This window comes from Anopheles gambiae, chromosome 2, assembly GCF_943734735.2.
Source record: "Anopheles gambiae chromosome 2, idAnoGambNW_F1_1, whole genome shotgun sequence".
NCBI classification, from domain to species: Eukaryota; Metazoa; Arthropoda; class Insecta; order Diptera; family Culicidae; genus Anopheles; species Anopheles gambiae.
In genome coordinates, this window is record NC_064601.1 from 56,411,425 (window position 1) to 56,424,731 (window position 13,307).

Consider the following 13,307-nt stretch of genomic DNA (forward strand, 5'->3'; position numbering starts at 1 on the left):
AATAACAAAAAAACAATACTAAAACAATCAAAAGAGCAGCGCATACATGTCAACCACCCCAACTATACCACCCAGAGGCTTTTGGGTTCGTGTTCAGCTATTGACACCACAAACGACGTTCACGCACACTTGCTGAGTTGTTGAGAAAATTATGACTTTACATGAAAGGAAACCCCCTTTTTGCCATTCATCGGCGCGGACGAGCAATGACTAACCCGGCAAGAAGCACACATGACGTGTGGAGCCATCCAGGCGGTACGCGCTCAGAAGGAAAACTTTAAACGCATACATGATGACTGGTAACTCGAATCAGCAGCTAACGCTAGGTACCCAAGCATGGGTCAGAGGATACACACCACATTACATCGTTGCTAAACAATCCAAAATCACCAGGTCTGGTGCGTGGAACTGGGGAAAGTCGATTTGATTTTAAAACGTTTGCACCTTCGTGCGTGCTATGTGAGTGTCGAACAACTTCTGAGTGGTACCATCACCATTGGCCACCGAAAGCCTAGAGTTGGTGAACGCATGCGCGTTCTTAGCCGTTCCGTGTGCTGCCCGTTCGGTTGCTACAGCGCTGCAGTATTTTTACTGCGAAGGATTCGGAAAACGGCGCCTTTGACCGCTCGATGTCGGGATTGTTCATTCAGTCGGGCTTACTGTTTCCATCGCTCATGTAGTCGACGTAACCACCGCGGTAAGTTGTCATTATGAGGATGTGGTTTACCGCAGCAAAATAGAGTGTGAGAGTTTTTTTTTTTGCATAAAGTTAGTTGTGTATTGAAATGTGGAACAAAGAAGTTGTGTCAGTGGTCGTGCAGATATAAAAAAAACACATTTGTGTTACTGCAGTGATGAAAAGCGGCTCGTGAGAAGATGGGAAATTTGATGACCTGTGTTGATATATGATAACAATAAAGTGGCACCAAAATGTTCTGAGTGTTGGAAGAGTTTAAATCTATTAGTATCTGAACTACTGTGGGGGTTGGCAGACAAAAAGCTCGCAACTGTAATAACATCATTGAACAGTATAGTACCGTGTGTACACAATTCACAATCTGCTCAAACAACGTCGGCAAAGTGATATGATCGAGAACATTTTTTTTTCGTCTATAGTGACGCAGCAAAAGGAGTAAAACAGGATTACTTTAAAGTGACGAAGCAATCGACGATAATGTGAATCACAGAGTGCAAGGAAATCGCGGACGAAAGCGTGTTTAGGGTAGTTCCTTTTGTCCTTATTTTGCTGCAGTGATTAAACTCTGCAGATGTGAAATTGTTCGACGTGTGTTATTTCGTAGCCTACTACTCCAATCCGCTCTTCGGGAAAGATACTTGACTGCGAGTGCGTCCTGTTAATGGCATTCATAGTTGAAGGAGCTTAGGTCACATGGATTGCGGCTTTTGGTGTGTGGCATACTGTAACGCACAGTTCCAATAGCGTAAAAAAACTGTCCCAACGTTCTACAAATCGGCGTACGGTGGGAACCAAAAACAAAGTTTCGGTGTTTTATTTCAAGCTAAATCATATTGCCTCTTCTGAATTATGAGGTACATGATCAGTTTTGTTTTATTTCGTTTAATGTACAAAGAAGTAGTGCCGATCATGAACTTGGTTTATGCTGAAAAGTTCAATGTGTGATAAACCTGTGCAGGTGTGATTGGTATTTATTCATCTGCGCAATGTTTAGATTAGTAACGTCAGTTTGATGCTACCCATATATTATGTATGTAGGGCGTATGTACTGTAAGATATCTAAAGCTGAAATAATGTTATTTAATAGGATTGATAGGATTTCAACGCAGCAAGAGCTTCAACGTATTTTCCTATTTTTAGTTGCAATCCGCGAACTCTGTGTTTTACGTTCTGAAATGCCTGCGTGTGAGTGTGTGTACTAAAGCGTCTTTAAGTGAGGAGAGTGGGTTAGGTGTCACCGTAGTGTTAGTGTCGGCATTCATATAAAGCGTGGAAGCTATAGCAATCAGGCGTCTCCATTTGGTAAGCACCTGGGAAAAAACACAACAAGCTGCAACAAAGAACTATAACTAATTTGAATGTAAGTTTACCTTCCATTTTGCTATTTAATGGAATTTAGTTTAAGGGAAGGATTCAAAACCCGGTCTTACATCTTTTCAGCAAAAATTGTTGTACTCGGATAACTGTGTGTGGTTTTGTATGCATTATTTTTCAGAGAGTTTATGTCTATCCGCCTTTATATATTGATATTTATTTTTACTCGAAATTATTGTTTGGTTTTCAGGTAAAGCTGGTTACTGTTCTTTATAGAAGCTAAGTATTACGAAGAAGTTTGAAATGTTTCCGCTGACAAGTATCTCCGTTTATTTAAAAGTCAGCAATGAAACGATATCCAGACAAAGATAATGAAAAATATTGTAGATTCCTAAGAAAAATTTTCATAAAACTGTATGACATTATTTATGATACAGTTTTTTATTTACAGAAGATTCTATTTTCTGTATTCTTAGCTTAGAACGATTTATTATCGCGTATTCGAGTACGTAAATCATCTTAAATATTTCTTAACAAAATTTAAAAATAACAAAAGTATATGGATGGTACGTAAAAATTAACTTGAAGTTAACACAAAAGATTGCATTTCGATTCAGTTTCGTGAAAGAAGCCAACGAAATGCTTTGCAAAAATACTCCAGCTCTTGGTAGATTATTTTCATTGATAGAATTTCAGAAACATTATACGATGTAAATATAGAGTTATTTAACATTTAATCCTGTACAATAACTTTTAATATGTTGGATTATTTTCCCCTTTAGAGTTTTTACGATTAATTATTTATTTCACACATTTAATTTCTTCGCCTTCTTAGGAAAAGCGGTTCTGAATAGAATGTAGGAGAATCAACATATTCATTCGACGCGAAAATTCATACAAGCTCTACTAAGCTCCGGCACGGTAAAATTAGAAGTTAACAATAGAGCTCAGTTGACAAGAATAAATCTTTTCAATCATCATTTGGAAACTGATTGATAGTGAATTTATTAGATAGGGTTGAATACGGATAGATTCTATACGCCGGATAGAATTTCCTTTCAGACCGATTATTGGACAGCGTTTGCGAACAATACCATATATTTTAGGGTTACTTGTAATGAGCAATACATTGCACTTAAATCAGTGTATGAACAAAATCACAGTGGATCCCTCAATGCTTGAAATTACACATATATCGTTTTAGTCGATTTAAGTACGGCTTTTATACAGCTGAGAATGCGAACAAATACGAACATTAAAAACACATCAATACTAGCTATTGCGTTTCTTTTCTTATATAAAACACGTTTTCAAAAGATCGTCCTCGTTGGATTTAAATTGCATGATTTATTTTTTTCGTGCGTGTAATGAGTATTGCTCAGAAAAAGTTACAGAGACCGACTTGAAGCCAACTGCACTTCGGTGCCAGATAATGGCCACAAGTCAGTGTGATCCATTAAGTGTTGAAATATTGGCATCAACTTCACTCGGAAGTATAGCAATAACTACCAACGTTTTGGCTACGATTATTTATATGGTAGTAGTTATATTTTGTTTTATCATATATGAACACATTTATTCGACATACTATTGCAGGTCGATTTTCAGAACTGTATCGTGTAAAAAAATTGCTGAAAAATATATAACGGTTGAGTTAAGCTGATTAGTTATCAACTAGTGCGCCATTGAAAGTCGATTTCGTGTGTCACGAATTATTGCAAAATTAGTTACCATTACTCACGCAAGCTACATACGCAGATCTGTGCTTCGCACAAACCATACGTAAATGGTTTTCTCTATATGTTCTGTTCCAAAAATGCACGCAAAAGTGCGGTTGTTTGTTTGTTAGAAAGCAACGAAGCTGGAATGCGCCAGCACATAAATCACTCAATGGTACCAAGGCTAAATAAGGTGAGAGGTAACTTTAGTGTTTAGCTTTCGCTTGTATACCACCACTGACTAGCTAGATGAATCGAAATGGAAATTGGGCGTATGCACTGAACCGCACGCTCAACGCCGGTAAAATATATCGATGAAGACGTCCCAATTTTGATGGGAATTCTCTTGTACAAGCTGAATTAATCTGTTATTGGGCCAAATTTAAGACTCCCAGCGTTGCCGCGCCGTGTGGACTCTCTGCTCAAAGTTTGCCGCTAAAAAACGAAATTCAATCGATTGACCGGAAGGAAATTTCTCCATTGTATTGCCGGTTACCACACAGCTTGGCACAACGCGTGAAATTTGAATTGCCACGAAAAGGAAAAATTCTGGCGCAAACCAAAAGACTGAGGTCAGGATTCGCTCCACATTGTTGGCACATGGTTGCACATGGTTATTTAATCGATAGCCACGTACTGGTGGTTGTGATTTAGGGCCTTGCCGGATTGCGGATTTCCTCGATCCGATGCAAACGTCAAAGCTATTTGTCTAGTTGCATTGGTAGGCAGCGATTGTATTCATTCAATTGTATTGGTATTTTTGTACAATGTTAAGGATATCAAAATTTGCGTTAGTAAAAAACAACAACAACCGATGTACGATCAATAATATTATAATATTATAATAATGTATCAATATTTTTAATAATCATGATAATCCTACACACTTTACCAGTTTTTTTTACACATTATCAGTAATAGATAATAAGTATGGTCAGAAGAATAAAGGTGTGAAAAGTCTCCCATATAATATTCTTTGGGCATTGGTATAAAAGGATTGCAGAAGGATACTGATATTTCAAATTATAAAAATCTGCAAAGTACCGATTAGGAGTATTTTTGAAAATACTAAAGTCTAAATACTATTTTTGAAAATACTATACTCTTAATTTAAGTTTAGTATCAGTAGTAGAATCGTTTAAACTTTAAAGTCATTGTTTGCCCGTAGTTGGAAAGTGGACGTTTTATTGTGCTCTAGCGAAAGATGTTAAGCAGTGTCGTATCATTTTGTCTGTTACTCCAACCATTCAAAATCCCAGTGGCAGGGCATGATTTAATGCCATTGTGTGTTAAAACAAGCGCACGATATTACTCCAATTATACCATTACTGCTAAGTTGCATCGAACATACGTAGCAGCACATACATTGATTAACTGTGGCAGTAGTGTGGCTATAGCGTCTCGATTAACTGGAGAGTCAAGCAGTACCGCTGGACTAGCCTATGTACCATTTTAAAATGCAACCGCATAAATTTTGGCCACTTGTCACCACAAGAAAGACGGGGTACAAGCATATATTTGTGTGGTACTGTCAGTATGGAGCATGACCAGACGTCCGTTGTGGGCTCCTAGTAATGTCATACATTGAAAGGTACCGTTTTCTCTAGCTGGATAAGGTTTAGCATGCGCCTTTTTTTGTTCCACGGGTAAACAACCGCAAAATGTAGTCCTTTGTTTTCCTGTAACCTTCGTGGGTTTAGGGATTTGTGCTACTTTCCTGAGAAAGACACATTTTCTTTGTTAATTTCAACTTTTAGCCAAAACGAACCTGTTTGAATAAGGCTTAATAAAGTCACTCTATAGCCAATATACCATCATTTGAAAAACTGTACGTTGTTTCAGCGTCGTTTTTCGTATGTAATGTTTACTGTAATCCAAGTTGTAGCTGAAGTGTAGACTCGGAGGTTTGAATATTTGGAAGCATAGAGCCTAGTATGGATCAGAGAAAAATCTTTAAGAAACAAAAAACAACAAAAAAAGTTGATATGACAAGTCCAAAAACATTACTCTCTTGAGGAATTAGAACATAAGAGTAAGTAAGAGTTTTACAGCAACATTGCGGATTGGATGATCACAAACAGCTCATACATAGCCCAAACCAACAGACAGCCCCTGGCATAGTAATGTGTTGAACCCAGTTTTGTACCATTGAATTCCCTTGTGTATGGTTGTTTTCTGTTTATGCGTGCCATTCTGGCCAATGCCGTCCAAACACTGTAACACGGGCTACGATGGAATATGTGCGTTACGGTGATGATTTATGGTGATGTGAGGGTAGGGTTGAAATTAATTTTTCATTACCCACCGGAGATGTCACATCAGCTTAAACTATCGACATGGCAAACATATCTAGTATAGTTGGTTATTAAATAGTTTGAATAGTGAAATTAGTCCCTTTATGTATTACGTTTATCTAAGTTTATTTATTATACATTTTGCAATTTCTTATCTTCGTACTTGCACCGCCTAATTTTCATAGTAACCCAATAAAAACTTTGGGCCTAGAATCGTTAGAAACTAGGCGCTATATGGCTCAAGATTGCTTCATAGCAGGATTATTGTAAGGAACGATTGATGATACGTGTTTAGTCAGTAATCTAAGTTTTACAGACCAGCGTATCACTTCCAGAAATCATCAAAATTTACACGAAACATGCGTCAACACTCTGTATGTCAATAACGCACCACTCAACGCTATGATACGTAGATTTAAGCAATATCTCAATCAGTTTGACCTTACCATGTCCATGCCCATATTCAAAAACCTTCTGCGAGTAAATTAAATTTAAATGTCCCTGGTATACTCATTACTGCATCGTCTGTAAATGTGAAACGTGCTTGTATCTAGACTTTATCTTAAACCTAAGATACGGTGGATGGAATAATTATAAAAAAGTGAATACGTTTTTCGAACATAATTATAGAAAAGTGTATTATGCAGAGTGTATCATGATTGAATATTGCTTTTTGTTAACTCACAGAACAAAATTATATGCAATCGTCAAAAAAAGCCGTCGCATGAGTATGACCGAAAACGTCCCCATTTGATATTCGAAGTGTTGTAGTATATGTCTACATACGTATTGTAGTGTTCTGATAAAAGTTTTAAAGGAATATTTTACAAAATCCAGAGTGTGTTATTGTTACAAGTTTCTTCAGAAGTCCACAGCATTAAAGTGTCAAAAATCCTCATTTATCATGTCCCTCTTTTTGGCTGCGTTGAAAAATTACTTTTTTATCTTTTTTGAAAATACCAACAAACAATTCGGCAAGCATCGAATCTTTCATAAAAATTCATACTTTCATTGGTTTACTATTCTGATTATGTTAATCACGAAATCTTCCGTACTATTGTTAAATATTTATTAATGCGTTTTGGCTAAATTACCCAGCCTAAAATAGGTACATTGTCGAAAACTGGCACAGTTATGCTAATTCAGACTCATTTATTTATTCCATTATTACGGCACCGTATTTCCATTATATCCATTATATATCCGTATTTTTATGCCAATTCTGTCATTACATTAACATTTTAAACCTTCTTGAAAGAATTATAATATTCGACCAGAAGTGAATTTATTTTACATTTGACAACTTATGTGTCAAATCAAAGTATGTTTATGTATTTGCTCAAAGTATTATCAAAGTTAGCAAACCGCGATACACGGGGACTACCTGTATGTATTTTCTGCTTTTATTATTGTAGTGGTAGAACATTGTTAGTAAGTAAGTAAGAACATTACAGCAGTACATTAAATTGATCTTTATCATGAGCAATGCAAATGAAACGCTTCTTTTCCGTTAAATTCCATCTTTCAAAAAATCATGATTCAAAACTAGAAAGCTTAGTATACAATCGTTTCCGTTACATATGGGAATAAGGATGGGAACTTTAGCATTTATAACAAATCATTTCAATTTGCTAATCTCACACTAGCTGTTAACCTTTTTTCTGTGTAAGGTTTGTTCTTCTATCTTTATATCGTTTTTCTAAACTCCAAGGTGCCGCCCAAAATCGCCTTCTCAACTTCATTCAAAGTGGTATGGAACGAAAAGCTTTCGCATATTGTCAAAAGCTCTCCAAGGTATAGTGGGCTGGAGGATGTGAGAATCAAAGTTCAACCATTGTGTGAAGCGAATGGAAACCATTTTATTTGTTTGCTTTTCATGAATACCAAATATACACACGTGCAGTCGCCTACGCATCACGGTTCGCGGACAAGTTGGCCAATGTATGCAACGGCTGTTTTGAGTGCTTCCATACTGGAGTACTAACGGACCCAACAGGGCAACAGCACTGACAGCAGAACGGTTGGTGTAGTGACAGATTTTCTTATTAAACGACAAGGCAATGCCGATGGGAAATTCAGCAGGAAAAGCACATGATTATGATGCAACGATAAAGATGGGTCCAAAAATGCACAAGTGAAATGTTCATGCTCTACATTTAACAATATGTTGATAGTGCAGAATGGAATGGATAGGTAAAACAATGACACGCTGTCTTAACGTATTAACGCCCCAAGCAAATTGTGTGACATGTGTGAACGGCAATGTGTCCGATGGGTGACAAATTGTTCGTCGCATTGTTCACTAATCAACAATGCTCGCAAATGTAGAACAGAACTATTGTTTCATATTCATTGTTACGTTTGTTTGCACTGAAACGATGCAGTCCAATCGAAAACTTTCTTTCGAACAGCGCTGTATCGTAGAATGATTAAATTCAACTGTAACCGGTAAAGCTATGAAACAGTTGAAAGATAGTACAATGATTAAATAAAGATTTTATATGGTTAAATACAGTTTAAAGTACAAATATTCTGCAACAAATAATGTTGTTGAAATAAATTTAGAAATGAGAATATGAATAATTTCTAAAAATATGTGATACTTTACTCAGTTTCAACATTACAGGGGTTTCAACGAATTCTTTGCAATATTCTTTGCAAAGGTTAATACTCAGCATATGGTGACCTGCTTCGCGAGGCTCTCAATTGGGAGTCTTCGTATATATGTTTATGCGTGTCGAAGTGCTATTTTGATAAGGTCAGCGATTTTTATTATTGCCAGCAACGCTAGTTTCAAACTTCACTCATTTTTTGCTTTTAATTTTTAATATTTCTTTTATGCGTGTGAAGCATAAGCACGCACCTTTTAAAGAAACAGTTTGTTTCAGCCTACAGCCTTAATTTTTTTTTTAACAAATATCTTCTTCCAAAAGGTATTTTTTGGAAAAAAGAAATCTGAATGTGAGCAAATGATCCATTTAAATAATGTATTCAGTTGGTGAGGGTGTCAGGTAGAAAAAAGGAAGCATGTTCCATAATTCATTGTTTACATTGCGTCTGAAATTTTAACATGCCTGTGATATTTTTCTTTCGTTTTTTTACAGATAAAACATAAGAAGGATACCGAGATAAACAATTACGCTGATAACGGAAAGTGCCGAAAAGAAAATTCGGGACCACGTCTGTTGCAAGGAAAACAATGTTGCCTTGAATCTTTGGTCAAAGTGAGGAAAGAATAATTCTCACTAATCCTGCATTCCGTCAGCCCCTGGACAGTGGACAAAATAAGCGTTACTTTAGCGCGATTTTCATCGCATGCCTTATCCGATTGGACCAAGTGAACTGTTAGAAGTCACAGAACCAACCGGCCAAGAATACACGTAATCTGACTGAGTGCCATAACCGGGCAAACTTAAAAACGACGGTGGCGATTGCAGGCGCGGAAAAGTCCAAACGACGAAAGGAAAGGCAAAGATTATCAATCTGTTATTCATCCAAACCATCCGCGGCGGCATCATCCGCTATGGATGAGGAGTTGGAACGGAAACTATGAGCAATCGTGTGAGGGCTCGAGAGCCCCCAGCGTGGAAGCAACCGAGTGCCATGCCGCAGGCAATGTCGGACACGGCATTTAGTAGCAGCACCAGCTATTATAGCAGTAGAAGCCAAGCACCGTTTGGGTTGGGCACTAGCCTTACTATCAGCAGTAGACGAAGCACCAAGATGACCGGCGGCAGGATTTCTCAATCCGCTTCCTTGCGCTGCAGGCTGCTGCAGTCTTCCGGAAGATCACTTATTTCGCGTCGCTTCTTCGCCAACAACCTTTCCGCTACTGTTCCTATCGTTCTGCTGTTGATAACATTTGCCAGCGACTTTGCCTATCTCAGCGGCAACTCTGATGGGGGCGGAGTGCTGGCCGATGAAGTGACCACTACTCCACCCGAAGAAACCTGGACCACATCTAGTAACGAAAATGTGGGCACGGGAGAGGCGGCTCCGTTTGGTAAGTGTAGTCATGATTCGTCATTCCGCGTACCATCATCTCCTAGGGCATTTATCCCTTTCACTTTTATCCGAAGGAATGATTAATGATAAGAACCATCACGAAAATATTATCTTGCAAGGATTTAGCATGTTAAATCTCGGCTATGTCCTTTTTCCAAGAGGCTCCGTCTATGTAATTCTGGTGTTTCTTTGAATTGATGAGAATGATACCTCCTCTGGGACGATTATATGCTTAATCTAGGTGTGTATGCTTCCATAAAACGGTAAAAGACACACATCATAAACGAACATAGATAAATCTAAGCCATTGTGGTAGGTAATCGAATTTTAATAAAACGACTGTTTCCATGATTCATGAATAATAAATAGTTGGGGTAAAGCTAAATGGATTTACTATTACTTCGCCCACACTACAGATAGATAGAACAATTTAAGCACGTTGACCACAAACCCTTAATGTTTTATGTTGGGTAAGGGGTATAAGTAATACAGATAAGGTAACGAATTCTGTACTAAAATTTTGACCATTATATAATCAGCTATACCAAAATTGTACGCTAATACCTACACTACGAATTTATTATTGGTACCAGGACCAGTATGAGTTCAGTATCAGTTTTACGACCGGTATTTACAGTGGCATGTTCGACGGTAAGCAAACTAAGCGGGGGACCCCGAGCTGAACGAGGCCTCGAGTTAAAGGCAGTGGCGGATCTAACTGTTGACGGCCCGTAGATCTTTGGCCCTGCACGTATAACAGTTGGTAAAGTACGACCCTGTGTTAGCGACACTCTATGCCTGCCACTGGGTATGGGTTTGTGGTCGGTTCCAGAACCGGAATGGGTTCGTGATTGATTCCAGGATCGGTATGAGTTTATGAATGATTCCAGGATCGATATGGGCTCCTGATTAGTTCCAGGACCGATATAGGTTTGTGGTAGGTTCCAAATTCGTGGAGGGCCATCCGCGACTCGAGGGTGGAGACTACGGGAACCGTCTTCTATATACGTAGGCGTGACGTACAGATAGGTGAACCCACTTTTGAAGTCGTCCCAGAATTCACCTATCTCGGGCCAAAGGTCAGCAACGACAATAGCATGGTGCACAATTTTGGCAACGTCGTTGTGGCGATCGACATATGTTGACCCAGCTAGCTCAGGACACCCGCAATGACATGCTCGATCGATTCACCTCCTGAGTTGCACTTTCTGCACCGGTCCACGTCTTCACGCAATATGTACTGTCGACAATTTCTCGTCGCAATTGCTCAGTCTTGGATGGCTACCATGATACATTATTATGATGATTATTATTATTATTATTATTATGAATCATAATTGATATTATTATTATTATTATTATTATTATTATTATTATTATTATTTTTATTATTATTATTATTATTATTATTATTATTATTATTATTATTTTTATTATTATTATTTTTATTATTATTATTATTATTATTATTATTATTATTATTATTATTATTATTATTATTATTATTATTATTATTATTGTTATTATTATTATTATTATTATTATTATTATTATTATTATTATTATTATTATTATTATTATTATTATTATTATTATTATTATTATTATTATTATTATTATTATTAATAATATTGAAATCATTATTATTATTATTATTATTATTATTATTATAATTATCATTATTATTATTATTATTATTATTATTATTATTATAATTATTATAATTATAATAATAATAAAAATTATTATTATTATTATTATTATTACAAGAATACAAGTAGGAGCAAGTTGGGTAATACTCTATGCATTTACAGATTTAACATTGTATTAATGAAATACAATAAGTGTTAGAATATTCATTTGACAAGTGAATTTTGAATTTCACAAGCAGTAATTGAATACAAAAACATAATAACCTGTTCTTGCTCTTTTTATTTGTATCGTAAACTGGTTTTTTTCTTTTTTTACATGAATTTTCCTCATCTCTTAGAAGGTAAAAACTTGACCTCCGTGTGTTTGTGAGCTTTGGAGCTAATAAATCCGTTTAACATATTTGAGTCTGTAGATGCAGGCAAAATTCATTAGAAATATTTAATAATGGCGTGCGGCAAGGTGCGAGCAGTTGGAAAAAGATGATTTAAAAGACGAAATACTTCATAGAGAGAGAGAGAGAGAGAGAGAGAGAGAGAGAGAGAGAGAGAGAGAGAGAGAGAGAGAAAGAAAGAGAGAGAAAGAGAGGGAGTGATAGAGAGAAAGAGACAGAAGGAGCTTAAATTTTCCTCAATTTACCATAAATGTGGTGTAACTCCGTGGCTATATGTTTCGTCCGCCCAGGTGTACGCGTTCGAAGGACATAAATTTTCATCATGGGGCAGACTTTCTCCTCCTCATCGTCTTTACACCACTTCACTGGACTCAGTTTGAGTTTTGAAATATTTTGTATCCTACGTACCGGGTGGCACAAAAACCACATCGGCTACGAAGGGTGGGGTGTTGTAATTTAAAATTTTCAATCCCTAGGCGACCAACTTTTCGTAGCTGGGTGCTGCTAAGCGGTTGCGAATGTGGAATGTGGTATTGATACCACAGGACCATGTGCCGGGCAAATATAACTACTCGCAGTAGAACATTTACCCACGCTAATCCCACAAAAGAAAAACCTTTTGCAACTTAATTAGCGCGTTGTTTGATGCAGCAGTAAATTTACGCTCGATTGGCGTCGAAAAGACTTCATCAAAACCTATCCGCAAAAGTTGGGGAATCATCACACATTCAAGCGTTTACGTGAATAAGTTCACATAACCGTGTTTATTAACCGGCCTTCGTCGTTCATTAGATGAGAAAGACGATCAAAATGTTATTATATCGTTTACATTTATCATTGAGCCCAACAGCGCAACAAAACATCAACCAGCAGCTCTGGTAATTACGCTTTCCTGTATTGGTGCTCAACATTGAAAAGGTAAACATTATGGCATAGTGGGTTTAACAGTAATGTACCAAGAGTGGTGTATGTTTGTTTAGATTAAAAACTAATCTGTGGAACAATAAGTGAACATTGCAATGTTTAAATTTTGTCAATTGAATATTTATTTTAAGCTTAAGTAGATAACAGGTTGCCCGCAATTCCTGCAACTTCTGTTAGTGAGTGCACATTATCCCACTAATTAACAATCGATATAGAGCTAATGTCGTTTAAACACATAATAAAAATATTAAAAATCAAAAACATCATTTTCCAAAGTATAGCAAAGAAAGAAACGAAATATCCACAGTCGA

General features: G+C 36.9%; 1 protein-coding gene across 12 annotated transcripts in view; it reads left to right on the forward strand.

Annotated features, from left to right (window-relative positions):
- Window positions 1-429: 429 nt before the first annotated feature.
- LOC1275930 (uncharacterized) overlaps window positions 430-13,307 on the forward strand; it is a 52,878-nt gene continuing 40,000 nt past the window's right edge. For 2 of the 12 annotated variants that reach the window (XR_009765432.1, XR_009765431.1), the window contains exons 1-3: window positions 430-697; window positions 1,838-2,057; window positions 9,128-10,026. Coding sequence is in view for 9 of the 12 variants with exons in the window: in XM_061650299.1 (XP_061506283.1) it covers window positions 9,573-10,026 (454 nt within the window). In the remaining 3 variants the exon portion in view is untranslated. Of the gene's footprint in view, window positions 744-851; window positions 869-1,143; window positions 1,223-1,784; window positions 2,058-9,127; window positions 10,027-13,307 lie in introns of those variants that run through there. The other 10 variants (XR_009765433.1, XM_061650299.1, XM_061650293.1 and 7 more) reach the window with 10 other exon arrangements.